The sequence below is a fragment of the Crinia signifera genome, chromosome 2 (genome assembly GCF_055691185.1).
Source record: "Crinia signifera chromosome 2, ASM5569118v1, whole genome shotgun sequence".
Taxonomy (NCBI): domain Eukaryota; kingdom Metazoa; phylum Chordata; class Amphibia; order Anura; family Myobatrachidae; genus Crinia; species Crinia signifera.
Genome location: NC_139218.1, coordinates 48,963,136 through 48,979,731, shown reverse-complemented (window position 1 = coordinate 48,979,731; position 16,596 = coordinate 48,963,136). Strand labels below are relative to the sequence as shown.

Below are 16,596 nucleotides of genomic sequence, written 5' to 3'. Positions count from 1 at the left end.
ACCCCTGAAGCACCCATACAGTGGAACCCCCCCACAAGTGACCCCATTTTGCAAACTACACCCTTTAGGGAATTCATCTAGGGGTATAGTGTACATTTCAAACCCCCAGGGGTTTCACCAATTTTGATACAACTGAGCTGTGAAAATTAAAAATTAAATTTTTTCATTTTCACAGCCCAGTTGTATCAAAATTGGTGAAACCCCTGGGGGTTTGAAATGTACACTATACCCCTAGATGAATTCCCTGAAGGGTGTAGTTTGCAAAATGGGGTCACTTGTGGGGGAGGTTCCTAACTTTTAGCATCTTATGGTGCCTAAAAACCTACATGGTGCCTAAAAAATAATCTCATAAAAAGGAGGCTCCAAAATCAAGTAGGTGCTCCTTCTATTATGAAGCCTGTGGTTTGGTCAACGTGCACACTAGGGCCACATATAGGATATTTATGAAAACAAAAGAATTGGGGGAATCAATTTTTAGTCACATTTCTCTAGTAAAATCTACTGTGTTCCTTAGAAAAATGTATTAAAATTGAAAATCTGCAAAAAAAATGAAGTTTTGAAATTTCACCTACACTTTGTTTTAATTCCTGTGAAACACCTAAAGGGTTAACAAACTTCCAAAATGCTGTTTTGAATACTGTGAGGGGTGCAGTTTTTGAAATGGCATCATTTATGGGGGTGTCTCACATACAAGTCCCTCAAAGTCACATCAGAACTGAACTGGTCCCTAAAAAAATCAGTGTTTGAAATTTTCTTGAAAATTTGAGAATTTGCTATTCATATTTTAAGCCTCCTAGTGTCCAAAAAAATGAAAATGAGGTTGAAATAATGATGGCAACATAAAGTATACATATGGTCTATGTTAGTTATTAACTATTTTGAGTGGTAAGATTATTTGTCTCACAAGCAGAAAATTTAACTTTTTGCAAATTGCTAAATTTTCCATTTTTTTACGACATTTTGGTATTTTTCACAAAAAAACACAGACTGTATCGACGAAAATTTACCACTAACTTGAAGTACAATGTGTCACGAGAAAACAATCTCAAAATCACTGGGATAAGTAAAAGCAAAAAAAAGTTATCCCCACTTAAGTGATACATGTCAGATTTGAAAAAAAGGGCTCTGTCAGGAAGGCAAAAACTGGCTGTGTCAGGAAGGGGTTAAAAGATCCACAGGTGGAGCTAATTATTTCACTTGTGATTCTGTGTAGAGACCTGGAAAACATGCACTGTTGAGGGAGGGGGCGGGTATTCAATCCCGGCCGCTATTTCTGACAGCATTGAAGGCAGTTTCCAACAAAACAGATCCGACTTTAAAACAAGTCGGATCTGTATTGTCAGAAACGGTTGTGGATTGTCGAATTCACAGATGTTTTTGCCAATCCTTCATCTTTTAAGGGTGTGGATCAGTTGGTCACCAGCAAGTTGGTCGAAACCATTAAGTCGACATGGGTTAGGTTGACAGGGTCGTAAGGTCAACAGGGTCATTGGGTCAACATGGGGTTTTTCACTGTTTATTTTACCCGAATGTCGACAGTCGACATGGACACAGGTTAAAGTGCACCGCATGGCTCACTGTGCTCGCCATTGTTCGGGCTCGGTGCCGCGCTACGCTCAGCATGCTATTTTATTCTCCCACCATGCCCTAGTGGATGGTAGAGCATGAAATACCGCCTGTCGGCACGTCATCTCTAAAAACCGTGAAAACCCCCATGGTTTTGACTATCGACCTAAACTCATGTCGACCTAGACACATGTCGACCTAATGACTGTCTAACAACTTGCTGGTGTCCGTATCCCGTCTTTCAGAACATTGAATTCTGACTGTAGATTTGCAGTCGAGAAAAACAAAAACAGCCTGGGATTCCGATTGGAGGAATGTTTCGACAGTGGGAATCCCGGAGTGAATAACCCCCTCAAAGTACATTTATTATCTTCACATTAAACAACAATTGTATCGAAAAGTTTAAAATGATAAATTAGGGTATACCTAATGTCTTTAAAAAATTCTGTAACCAATCAGGAAGTTATATAGTAACTATGAAATCTGGACATTTTTGTTATATATGCAGATCCCCTGTGCCGCCTCCATCATCCGCCGTTACCACCTTCCTCTCATCACGTTACTCTACAGCTCCAAGATCTACATCCCGACGGTCGCTTAAGGCTCATCAGAAAGTAGCGAAAATGAAGAGACTGTATGGCCTAGGCAGAGACGGGCAGGTACGGTATACGCAGTGATGTTATTTATAGTAACCGATATGCAACTGGAATAGGGCAGATAATACAGTAATTATTATTTTTAGCAGCAATAAGAAGATGATTTAATAAATGTAACTTTTTCTACCAACATTTAATAAAACTCATGTCACCACTAAACCAACAGTTCATTAGAATGGGTAAATTGATGGGACCAATAATTGTGGGCTGCACAGGGCCGGTGCAAGGCACCAGAGCGCCCCAGGCAAGTCGGGGTGGGGGCGCCCCGGTGTCTGCCGCCCGGGTACCTGTCCTGCGGCGCTGTAAAGCTGGCGGCGGCAGCGGGGGGTCCCTGCAGTCAATAAGAAATAACGAGCGATATCCGCCGGGCTATGCGGAAGCGCTTCTGTTTTGGAAACACTGGCTGCACGGCGCACGCTGATTGGCTGAATTTCAGCTAATCAGCGTGCGGCCAGTGTTTCCAAAACAGAAGCACTTCCGCATAGCCCGGCAATTAGCGCTCGTTATTTCTTATTGACTGCAGGGACCCCCCGCTTCCGCCGCCGCCAGCTTTTACGCACATATACGCCGCAGGACAGGTACCCGGGCGGCAAGGGGGGGCGAAATACCGCCCTCCAGTGGCCGGCGCCCTAGGCAAATGCCTAGATTTGCCTAGTGGTGGCGCCGGCCCTGGGGCTGCAGAATATTTTAGAGGTCTGTTCGTGTATTAGCAGAAATAGCTATATATAATGGCATTTTCTAAGGAAGGGTTAGAAAACTAGTAGCAGACATGAGATACATATGCAATCCGGACAGTATGGATGCCGGCGGTCAAAAAGGCAAACACCAGCATCCCAATACAGAGGATCCCAACAGGGGCTATGTACCGTATGTGCTCTAAACCTTTCCCCTCCTAACTCTCCCCTTGTAAACGGCATAGTTCATAGATATATCGCGTCAGCTCTGCATCATGCTGTGTGTAAGGGACGAACTGCCGACGCCCGTATAGCTCCTCCGGGAGCCACCGGTGATTGACAGCTCAGTGGGCGGCCGCATGCAAATGCAACCGCCCACTTGTTATGTCAGCTCTGATGGTTCGGGCAGCGTGAATGGAGAACACACTGCCTGATCCGTCTGTAGATATATCTGCAGATATATCTATTAATGTGTACCCAGCTTAACCCTAAATCCCTCATTAGTGCCTAAACTTATTTACCTTTACCCCAGCCTAACTCGCCCTGGCACACTTATATTCAGGAAGCCAGCTGTCAGGATTCTGGCATCGGCATAGAAATCCATGTCAGAGTTCCGGCTCTGGTGTTTTAATGGCAGTTGGGAGTTCGGCTCCCGGATTCTGTCAGCCGGCATTCTGACCACCGTGATTAGAACTGCATCCCACAGAGATTGGTCACTTATCTTGCTAATAAATAGATTTTTATTGAACACATTATTTTGATGGTAACTGTAAATCTAATTGATTAGGATTACACAGATGACACCACATATACCGGCCACCAAGCATTCTCAGAGAGAAAAGCTGCATCGAACAAGGTTGTGTTCTCGGATGAAGACTGGGATGAAGAAGCAGAAAAGCTTTACACCTGGAGTCAAGGCCTGTGCCTGGATGAATGAGCAATGCTATCCCTAGATGTTGTTATAGCTGGTTGTAATAATGTGAACCCTGTGTGACTGGTCGCATCACATGTACAGAAGCTGCCCAGAAGATCCGCAGTCACAGGATTGTCAACAGATCTGAATTGTTCATCTTTCAATTTATTACACACTGTATAATATATATGCCAACAAATGTCCCGCCCACATCTCTCCTCCACCTTCTCTTCTTAATCTACAATTGGATAGAACAGTCTGCAGCTTAGGGTGTGTACACACGAATCTATTTACTTTCGATTTGATTTCGATTTTCCCTATTCCAGCCCCTTTCGATTTGGCCTTTACTTTCACATTCGTACTGCACTTTTGCATTCGATATCGCTTTTGATATCAAATTCGATTTACATTCAAGGTACAGTCTACACATTCGATTTACTGGATCGAATTTGAGATTTCCTAGCTGCACAGTCTGTTTTTCTTTTCGATATAGAGAAAAAGGGAGCGCGCATCAAATCGAATGTGGATCGAAAGCATCTTAAAAACCATTTGATTTCGATTTTGCTTCTATAAGCAAAAACAAATCAGATACCTGTCAAAATCGCAGCGTGTTTACACCCCTTTAAACAGAGCTTTCAAAAGATAGATTTAATTTGCAGTCACTTGGGGCAACAAAAGGTGATATTATCCATCTGTTCTCACATATATGTTTGAATCCTTTGGCTGATCCTCTGCTTAACCTTCTGTTCATTATATATGGTGATATGCTACTGATTGTGTTATCATGTAATATAAAAATAAATGGTTAAAAAAAAAAAAAGAGGGTTTTTCTACACACCATAGGATTTTAGTGCCATCTATTGATTTTATTTAACACTGCAGCCAACTTTAGTACAATCTATTAGATTAAGGGTTTCACAGCTTCTATTGGTAATATTCCTATTGTTCATGATATATAAAAAATAAAATAAAAAAAATCACCAGGTTGATGCACGTTAATTTTTGTTACTCGAAAAGAAAACGTGTTGCCCTGACCGTGCTCATTACTTTAGCGCTTAGACCTGAGAATTTCCAGGGTTGATAGACCTAGCAATTTCCTGGGTTGGCAGTGGAAACCAGGTATTATTATATTCCATTCCATTCATGTAGGAGAATATATTAAAGTAAGGGTTTAACGCCTACTATTTGTAATACTACCATTGCTCATGTTTTGTATTCCATTTAGCTAGTGTTCTAGCGCCCTCTATTGGGAGGACTTCATTTTTATTTTTGCCGTATGGCTTCTGAAACTATTGTAGGTAACATTTCGAAAGGGTCTTCTAAGGAGGCTGCTTATTATTGCCATCTGTTGGACATGCAATACCCCTCAACCTGGTATGCCTTGTAAATAATTTTGGCTTAAAAATCCAAAGTAGACTCACACAAAAGCCCTTTATATTTGTGCCCAGGCTCTCACCAAATCTTCAAAGTTTCCAGCTCTCATAACAGCTTATCCTACTCGCACCTCATATTACTTATTTGGGAACCAACCACTAACTGGACTAGTTCTTCTTTCTCAGCTCTACTCTTTCCCTTAAATATTACATAACTCTTTGTTTCCATTTACAATTTATTCTTACATGATTTGCTGCATCGGCAGTCAGGCAGAGATTTGTGCTACCTTATAACTAAACAGTGCTAATTGGGACATGTGAACACTATAAACCCCATAAAAACCCAAAGGCTAGACAAGAGGCAAAAGTATTTGTAATGTGCTTGAAGCTTAAAAAAGTTTATTTACAACTTTTTATACAGAACTGTACATGGTTTATATAACAACAATTATTAAGATATGTTAAAGTACGAATCCAGTCAAGTTAAAAAACCAAGTATATATAAAAAATTAGCCCTAGTGTAGAGTCTGCAGTGTAACATTCCCAGAGAACGTGACTTTTGGTGGTTTAAAACGGCTTAGAAAATGTTTACAAGATTTTTTTTCTCAACCAGCTTGCTTCAAATATTTATGTATGTATGTATGTATGTATGTATGTATGTATGTATGTATATTAAATGCATTGTCATAATATATATATATATATATATATATATATATATAACTGGAAAATTGGCGGCACTCGGACGACTTGAAATAACTGGAGACCACACAGGTTCAAGATCTTTCGAGATTTAATCTCGTCATCAGGAATGATCTGATGACGAGATTAAATCTCGAAAGATCTTGAACCTGTGTGGTCTCGTTATTTCAAGTCGTCCGAGTGCCGCCAATTTTCCAGTTATATTTGCCAACCCAGTCTGGCTAGTGCTTGGGAAGGCACCGTGCGCCAATATATCATATATATATATATATATTTATTAATTATTTTTTTTCAGGCCTGGGCATAAAAAATCACCTAGAACCATATTTCTGTTCTGTTGTTCTTGGCCTATAATCCTAATCCTTTTGGGAAATACCATTTGCCACAACAGAGAACACATGAGCTTGATTCTGGACTCGGTCATCTTTGCATCTTTTGTCGCTGTGGAGGAGTCTGGGACTTTTTGCTAATGCCACTATAAAGCCAATCCCTGGTGTATGTCAGTGTGGCCGAATGTGTAAGAACAGCCATCTAGAAGCTGCATTACCATTGACACCATTACCTCTATAGACCCCTCCATCTTGAAACTTACACCAGCCTTATGACAGGTGCAATGTCTCTGTCTGTCTAGGAGTATGGCTCCTATGGGAGTGTCTATGTGCCTCTGTGTCATGTGCCAACGCCCTCATTAGACGCAACATCTCTGCATATCTTTTTAGCCTGTCACCATCAGTGACACCCCTTTTCTGGGCATCTAAACTTGTTCTGTGACTCTGTTTGCACCAATTCATGAGATACATGTGTATTGCAACACCAATGCATACACAGATGAGCTCCACTGCGTCCACCTGTGCCTCTGCATCTGAATCAGGCCCTTTGTGAATTTACAGTAGTCCCCTAGGGCATTTATGCAATATCGGACATTGCTAAAGTTATTCATAAGAAAAACACCAAGTAGGTAACTTAAACATTGTAAACTAAATACTGAGTTCTTTCAGAGTTCAATAGTAATATAGATAAGTAATAAGTATTCAGTGAAAACACACTGTATACATTTTGCATATATTTACATTTCTGCATAATTTATAATTTCTATGATAATACGTAGGTTATAAATATCCAGTGTATATTATAAATATCTTACATGATTGATATCATCCATTTCTTGATTTGAGAAACTGTGATGTTGGCGGGGGGGCACTGCGGAATGTAAGTGGGTGGGGAGCAGATTCGGCTAAGGGCAAAATTTAGCATTGTTGCTATGCAGCATATAAGGGTAGAGCAAGAGAGGCAAGGTTTGTGACCTGGGACTGTGTCATCAGCCACAGAGTTACTGTCTGAGCCTGAGTAACTAATATTCCAAGAGGAAAAAGAGAAAAGGGTTGTCAATGGTGTGGTGCACCACACCATTGACAACCCTTTTCTCTTTTTCCTCTTGGAATATTAGTCATATCTATTTTGTTGTCTAGTGGTAGCAAACCTCCCCTATTTTTGAAATAAATAGATATCAAACTTCGTCACCTCTGGGGGGTCCGATCTGTCCCTCTTATGAGAGGAAAGTCCTGTGCGAGTAACAAACACCCCGGTCTCTGAACCTGATTAAGCTGCCTAAGGACGGTTGTGGCAGGGACAGTATAGCTCCACATAAGGGTTAATGTGGAACAGCAGGATCTCAGGTTTCGAGAAGCAGCAGGAGTGATGAGATCCAGTCCAAGTTTTTCCTGACGTCTGATGTAAAACCTTATTTGGCTAATTAACAACACCTGTGGTTTGCGCTTAATTATTTGTTCAGGGAAGAGGGTCAATGTTCCCAAAGCCAGTTAGTGGCTGGGATATAGGCATGATGTGTGAGGGCTAGGAACCTCTGGATTGTTGTACACACTTATAAATCCTGTGAATTGCCTGCTGTAAAACCTGCACAGCTGTGATCTGTTGCTGCCAAGCCGTAAGAACCTGTATGCGGTCTACTTGCTGAAAATAAAGAAAACACCTTGTTTATATATATAGATCTGAATGGCAAATTAGTAATGATACAATATTTTAAAGCTGAATTGAGGAATGCAAAAACAAATAAGGAAAAAAATTAAATCCTAACAAAAAATAACCTATAAAGGGCTATAAACAAAATACACATCAATTTCTTTATAGGTGCCACTGAATAAACTTTAAGCGCTCATTTATAATAAAAAAAACCTTAAAGCAGGATTACTATGTGCATCTCACTTGTTCCCGTCCTTCCTCCAGTAGTTGCCCCTTGTAACAATTTTTCTCCTTGTGGGTTGTCTCAGTTCCACACCGTTGCTTTTGATTGGTCACTTGTTCAACCACACACTCCCTCAGACATTTTAAAGTGGCAAACATAGGTAATAGCACATTATCCATCAATACTGACTTATAAACAACCACTAATTAATTTTTATTCGCATTCTCCTAATGATGGGGGGGGGGGGGTCAATAAAAATCCTCTACATAGGCAGTTACTTATAAGACTCGAGTATCAAGCATCAGGTTAGTGTGGATATGTGTAACAAGGCCTGTACTTCACTGTCTCTCCCCAGTGTTCATCATTTTAAGCAGTGTATAAGAATCCTATTAAAAATTATAGTATCCTTTCAATTATTCCCAACCACTACATCAGTCATAGGATATTGATGAATTGAAATGGTCAAAAATTCTATGGCACAAATCAATAACATTTGTGATTTTGATAGATTACTCATTACATTTTCCCATCATTATAAATAATGCAGTGCTTGAGACTTTTATACTGCTTTAGTATATGAACATCTCTGGTTCTCTTTGATAAGAAGAGAAGAACTGGCTAGAAAAGAACACAAAGTCCCAGGGACTGATTCGTGCAGCCCTTTCTGGTGCTTTGTACATGCTGTAATACATGATGACCAAATACATTAAATTTGGTAACTTCAATGGCAACAGTGATGATGGTTGTAGGGTTACAGGAAGATCCCCCCCCCCCCAAAAAAATCAAGCTTTCATTTCTTGGTGGCATCTTCTAATTGGTTCCCCTGTTTAAACCCCAAGCAGAGCCATCTCATTTGAGGATGAAAATGGAAACCAGATGAGAGAGCAGCGTTAATTATACATATATATATGAAAAAGATGAGTGCGGGCGCTCCAATGGTGCAAATTACCACTTTTAAATTCAAGGGATTTTTATTGAAGGTACAGATCACAAACAAAGGATGGGGTCACGTACCACATATAGCGGCTCACAGTTGCCGCGGTTTGGACAGCATAAAAACAAGTGCACAGCACTTCTCAGGTTGAAGAGGTTACACTTCTTCTCTCTGGCTCCACGATCTCAGCGACGCTAGGCCACGCCCCTACGCGTTTCGTCACGGATGACGGCAGGATTTCCAGCTCACCCTCAGATCTGGAGGCATCATTGGATCATATGGTCCTCAAATTTGAGGCCAGAGGATTCTGTCGCCAGGAATTACTGCAGTCAAAAAACAAAGTGCTGGCCATGAGTCGAGAACGGGCCTTTAATTCTGTAGCAACAGATCGCACCAGTGACAGACTTATCTGGGTTAACTCCTTTCACAACAAGAGTACCCAACAGCGCCAGATTACTAAAAAATACTGGCCTATCCTCCCTACCGATCCTCAGTTACCCTCCCTGCATGATAAAAAAATCATGCATGCCTATACCCGAGGGAAAAATTTAAAAGACCATCTTGTAAAAAATGATGTCAGGTTTCCCTTACCCAAACAACCCACGTTATTGTGGACTCCGAAAGTGGGGTGCTTCCGCTGTAGTGGTGGCACCACGTGCAGCTACATGGTGCAGGGAGACTCTTTCTTCCATTCCTTCACAGGGAAGAAATTTAAAATCAGGCACAGGGTCAGCTGTAGTACAAAATATGTCATCTATATGATCAGCTGTCCCTGTGGCCGCCATTACGTTGGGAAAACAGATAAGGCATTTAAGGAAAGAGCTGCAGCCCATCGCTCCAATATTAAGATTGGGTTAGCTGCAGGTACCAGTGAATTCCCTGTGGCCCGCCACTTCATCGAAGCTAGGCACCCTTTAAACATCTTTGCGGTACAGAATTATTGACCATGTCCCCCCTTCATTAAGAGGGGGTGACAGGTCCACTGTGCTGCTACGTGCAGAAAGCAGGTGGATTTACCACCTGGATACGTTGGCCCCTCGTGGCCTAAACGAGAATTTGGGCCTGTCACATTTTTTGTAATTTTTTGTAATTTTCTTCTCATGTCAAATGTGATTTTCTGCTAATATTGTTCCTTTGTCATTTTTATTGACAGTTTTCAATAAGTTTAGACACTCATATCTATTATTGGATTGAGCCATACTAATATCTGGTCAATTTAGGCTATTGTTTTGTTATTTTTACTGCTGTGTCGTCACTTTGATATGTCGACCATTTGCTGCTAAATGTGTCTTGCTGCTGTTTCTTTAAATGTTTCTTTAATTGTATTTTTATTCACAGGCTCCGGTTGCTTAGCATCCTTTCTGTTATACTCTTTGTATCATGTCAGTCTTGGTAAATATGTTCACGTGGTTTTGTTGTTACCAGGTGATCCCTGCGTGTCCCGCTGCTCCTCAGCTGTGATGATGCTGCTCCTCAGCTGTGATGATGACATCATTGGCAAGCGACACCCGGCTGAACGCCGTGGCCCATGCACGGACACAGGCTATTTAGGGAAGTGTTTTCTCTGTAATTCTTTGTCTTCACATGCACCTTGATAAAGGGACCTAGTGGTCTCGAAACGTCGGGATACCTGCCTGCTGTGTCTTTATTTCGAGTGCCGCCGCCCCCGCATCTTCATATACACTGCCTGCTACCACAGTCAGCACGGAGGGCACCGAGTCACACGCTTATTTCCTAGGAGGGATACACTGTACTGCTACCCCTTGTGGAGTGCCGACCTAAGGACTGTATGTATGTATGTATGTATGTGTGTGTATATATATATATATATATATATATATATATATATATATTTTTTTTTTTTTTTTTTTTACGTTACTTTGCAAACATGAACAATGTTGGTACTACTATGCACGGCGGATTCTGTTCTTCCTGTAAATTGAATTCCCTCTTTATTATATTTCTGTACATTGAAGTGGGTTGAATAATGCGTAGAACATAGTATAGCAGGTCATTATGGGAGGAATGGCATTGTAAACCGCGAAATTTAATCCATACATTATAAACACATAATGGAGAAGTAATTTTTCCAGTCAGGAGAGATACTGATTAAAAATAATAAAAATACAGTTTTTACAACAGTTTTTTAAGGCACGCTTACTTCCACAGTGTAACATTTGGTAACTGTATAAGTTAAAACAATTACGGAGTTTCTCTTAGTTATTACAGTATAAATGAGCCAACACCTAATATATGTTTATTTTTGGAAGACTGCTTCAATAAGCCTACCGACTTCCCATTAGGATTGAATTGAAAAGAGGTATAAAACCGATCAATCATGTCACGTTATACAGGTTGAGTATCCCGTATCCAAAATGCTCGGGACCAGGAGAATTTTGGATAACGGATTATTCCGTATTTCGGAATATTTTAATATTTCAATGATGTATTTTGAAGTATCTTGCATGTATGCTGTATAAACACATAATATACACACAAATATATTTTATTACCACATAAAATACACACAAATATATTTTAATTGTTCAAAAAACAAGGTTTCAAAACGTGAAACAAAATGTGTGTACTATCTCAGCACTGAATTTGAATGCCAAGCAATCCTTGTCTTGCACATATATAGTGCCAGTTACATATCATGTCCCCAGTGATGCTGTTACAAATGTCCCCAGTAAGTTTTTATCAAAAAAAAATTTTTTTTTCCACTTTCTGGAATGTCCGTATTTCGGAATAATTCGGATAACGGATACTCGGATACGGGATACTCGACCTGTACAGAATTTATTTTTCAAATGAATGAAATTACCCTGTCGTCATTTTAATTACTTTTTAAGGATACCTTTTGGCCTTCATTTAATGAACCAGGAAGTAAGTTATGTACTATACAAAAAGTGTGATTATAGTGTGTGATACCGTGGATTCTTGCACATAACACAACTACCCCAAAAGATCATTGACAAATGTACATAATAATAATTATGACAAGTTCATCATTAAAACAAACCATAATCAACCAGTTGCACAGGATACCTAGCAGCAGATGCTGATAACCGGAGCTTCACCATAAACACCAAAAAAGCAAAGAAGTGTAGAATTATAGCAGCATACAAGCGCTCAGGATTTTACAAACAGGTATAGGTAAGTATATCGCTTCCACAAAAATGTTGTCATTGCGCTTCTGGATTCATCGGTGATACGCAAGGAAAAGGTTTTGTTCTGGAATACCAGATTCCCCATTGTGAATTGAACATTAATATATTGGTAGAAAATGGACTTTTCCAATATATAGGACATCCATTAACCAACATATCTGTGTAAGCGACATACTTACCTATACCTGTTTGTAAAATCCTGAGCGCTTGTGTGCTGTTATATTGCAGTAATCTTAGCAAATTCATCATAGGCCATTTATAATTGTTTGCAAATTGATAGTCACAATTTATGACCTCCAATTATTGTAGTTATTTTTTGTCACATTCCCGAGCCCATGAACTCCAGATTGTGGAATCGGTAATATGAAACAAGTTTAAAAATCCTGAGTCTGGAAAACTGTGGGGATTAGTAAATCAGGGATTTAATATACTTGATGGATCTCTGATCACTGTTGACATCCAATAGGAAGATCCGTTCGTGGAAATGGCGGTGTCAGTGGATCGGAGAAATAGCCACACAAGATGGGGGTCATTAGCCACTAGATTTAAAACGGCAATAATTCAAAAATAAATGAAACCCCTGCTATCTATGAAGGACTGAAAACAGGGGTGTATGAGTGTTGTCTACGCAAGGGTGTAAGGCAGTATGAGCTGTGGCTGTTGCTACCCTAATGGAACCTATATCTGGTTTGCAAATTGCACAGAAAAAATAACCTGCAGCCTGGAGTTCTACCGGATAGGCATCTGGTAAGTGGTTTCTTTAGTCTCCTAAAGCTCGTTCAAATCCAGTCTTTAACTGGTCTTTCACAATTTGATACGATTGCAAAAGGGACATATAATCTCACTCCTCCATTAATTTAACTTTAGTATAATTGAAGAGATTTGTCACCTGGACTTTATCCCAATAATTATGCTTTATAGCCCCACCCTGAGTTCTTCTTTACCAATTTTTGTGCTACTTCCTAACCACTTCCAGTATGATTTGGTAGCAGGTTTTAAGCATGATCCTTAGTTAATATGGACAGATGTGCTTCTCACATCGCTAAGTGCCAATTATCGGTACTTTGCATATTCACAAACTCATACTGCACATGTGCAGTACAGCAGGCCACCAACATAGGACACAGTATGGCATCAGATTTCTAGTGATTGACAGACGGATGCTGTTTGGGGGCAGCAACAACAACCGCTTCCCAAAATGGTGACGTCACCAAAATTGTTGCAGATGGATAAGGCATGGATCTTCTTTGGAGCCCATGGGTCACGCAGCTGGCCAATGGTGTTGCAGATGACCCAATACTACAGCCTGATGCTGGGTATACACTAAACCATTCCCAGCACCGCCGGTATTACTAACTATATCAGCGGTGCCACAGGAGTCACTATACAGTGCATACACACTGACTGATAACAGAAACTATATTGGTCAGTGTCATCATCCAACCCCCCCCCCTCCGTACATGCCGTCGAGATTGAGCTGCATGTATAGACTACAGGGGGTTCTTAATGTTCGGAAGCGTGTGTCGTTAACGATAGTAAGCGTATACACTTAACGATTTACACTAGATAACGTTAACAATATTATTCCTATCGTTAACGATAGGTCGCCAAGTGTGTACACAGCTTACACTGCCATATCAATGTGCAGTGCAGTGAACACATCAAAATGAATAACTCGAGCCAAGCAACCTGGGTTAAAAGAATGGTTAAATCCAGGTCACCTCGTGTATGAGCTGGCCCAGGTTTAGTGTGAAAGGGATTCTACCAGTGTTCAAAATCCCGGCTCCAACCTGGGTTTGCACCATGAAAGCGGTGTAAGGGTCATATTTATTTCCCATTCTGGTATTTGGGGCCTGATTCAGCATGGATCACAATAGCAAAATCTAATGTACAAATCCATGTGCAGGTGAAGCAAATGTAATGTGCAGAGAAAGAGTCAGATTTGGGTGGGGTGTGTTCAAACCGAAACCTAAAATGCAGTGTAAAAATAAATCAGCCAGTATTTACCCTGCACAGAAACAAAGTATCTCACCCAAATCTAAAGGCCTATTAGGACAAGATGGACCAAATTTCCCCTAAGTTCCCTTGGAGGCTCACATACGATCTGGCACTTGATATGCCATTTTTGCAAGCAATAAATTGAATGCAATTTATCTCATGTAATACTCCCGGGGAGCTGAAGGCAGGACGATTGCTGATTGGCTGAGAGAGGTCTCTCAAACAATCAGCTACCTACCATTCTTTCAAATGTTTTTTTTTTTTTTTAAATTCTACTGCCAACCACTGCAGAGTGGGAAGAACCCCTCTTCTGCACGGCGCTCCACCGCTAGCGTATCGGATGCGATACATTGCGTGCTAAAAAGCCCCTGCGATATGCCGCTGACGGCTGCACATAAGATTTAACTTATGTGCAGCCCATCCAACTTCTGACTCGCATGGGGCCACGCATCGGATCGGAGGTCAGACTCATCCAATTAGGGTCTGATCTGTCGGAATTGGGCCCAGATTGGACAAGTGTATGGTCACCTTAACTCTCTCGGCACATGTTTTATCAGTCCCACCTGCAGTACAGATGGTTTTGCCCATTAAAGTTTTGTGATCCGTGCTGAATCTGCAAAAGAGAACTTTATGTTTGCATGCTTTTATGCATGGCAGCTGTCATAGGACTTGCTAATCAGAGATTTGTATCTTTGAGCAGATGTGCCTACAAGGTGGACACCATATTTCTAAATGTGTGGCTGAGGCAAAGGAAGCACAGAGGTGCTACAGATGGAACATATTCATATCGGGAGAACGTAGCGGAAATAGTTTTGAAACCTGTAAATAAAAATAAAATTAATATATAGTATATGCACACACTCCACAAGTAAATGGCACTCACGTTACTTCAAAATGACGAGAAAGACTCACTGATACATCAGGGAGTGTAATTTCTGATGATTAAGCCACACAAGACAGATAAGTTCAACGTTTCGGTTTTATTCAAACCTTTGTCAGGAAACAACTGTTGTTTCCTGACAAAGGTTTAAATAGCTTTGTGTGGCTTAATCATCAGAGAGACTGTGGGTGCCGCCTACCACACACCAATGATCAAACCCTTGGGAGGGCCCCTGGCATAAATTATTTACTATATGTAAACTATCTTCTATAATGTCTAGAGAGAAAGGTATCAATATTTGCAGAATACACTGAGCTTATATAAACAAATTATAATAAAATCAATAAATCAGTCGAAAAATATCTGTAAAAGGACGACTATTTGTTTGACAAGCTTTTCACAGGACTGGAAAAACCACTTTAGTAAACATAGAAAATGATGTCTAGAAGTTGACCAGTAAATGACACTCTTATGCAGTGGAACCATGGTTCCAATAAGCAAATGAAGCATTACGGTAACAAAAATCAATAAATTCGGGATTATGCAATGTCCAGTGTGCACAAAGAACGGGGCCATTCTAAAAGGTTAATCATGTGTACCGATGAACTTAAATCCCAATCATTCTGTACAATAAAGTGCGCATAGAAGGGGAAGGGAAATAAAAACACAACAGAAATGATCTGGCAACTTCATCTTTAGTAAACTGTAAATATTTAATTATTATTATTTTTTTTTTTTTAAACATTGCTAAAGAGATAATTTATCCAGAAAATGAACCCAACAGTTGCGTGCTGTAGACTCCGATAGGACATCTAGGTCTATGTATACATATGAAGCAGCAAATTCAGCACCATAAGGCCAGGACTCTGGATAAGCCGGTACGATATGTGATATCAGTGTAGTACCAACCCATTACAATAGAAATTTTACTTGGTCGGGTTAATGCATTAAACATGTGTTCTCGTCTGTAATGCAAGATGTATGTGGATCTGTGTTCTCTATATGCATGCTAGTTACATGCAGTTCTTCAACTCCAGCATGATCCCTGCCAAGGCTGTTAAAGTATAGAAGATATAAAGAAGAAGCTGGAAGAAGTGTTTAGAGTTAGCTTACTAAAGCCTATTACAACAGTCCATTAACTAGATTTAGTTTTTTTTTCTTAAAAAGTTATCAGCAGATTTGACCCTGAGCTCCCTGTCATTAAGTGTGACAATTGTAAAACACAAAAAAAAAAGCATTTAAAAAGACAATCTATAAAACAACTAAATGTTACTTGAAGATCACTGCAGCAATTATTTCATTGTTCTGTTTACACCCTGTGCGCTTCACTTTCTGCGACCAAAACGTATCTTTTGGGCACAGGAACTAATTAGGTCAAGTGAGCTTTTGTCCCATTTACAAGTACATATACAGTTTAAAAGTTACATTATAAGAAATAAAAGGACATTTCATGGCTGTGATTTACTTAGATACAATGCAACTTGTGTTTTAGATGTAGTGGCCCTTTTAAAACTGAAACAAAGTATT

General features: G+C 40.2%; 1 protein-coding gene across 3 annotated transcripts in view; it reads left to right on the top strand.

Moving 5' to 3' along the window:
* Nucleotides 1-4,734, top strand: part of C2HXorf58 (chromosome 2 CXorf58 homolog) — a 23,585-nt gene extending 18,851 nt beyond the window's left edge. For 2 of the 3 annotated variants that reach the window (XM_083171998.1, XM_083171999.1), the window contains exons 8-9: nt 2,075-2,225; nt 3,684-4,734. In XM_083171998.1, coding sequence (XP_083028124.1) covers nt 2,075-2,225; nt 3,684-3,833 — 301 coding nt within the window. In that variant the 3' untranslated portion in view covers nt 3,834-4,734. The remainder of the gene's footprint in view (nt 1-2,074; nt 2,226-3,683) is intronic. The other variant, XM_083171997.1, reaches the window with a different exon arrangement.
* Nucleotides 4,735-16,596: the final 11,862 nt, after the last annotated feature.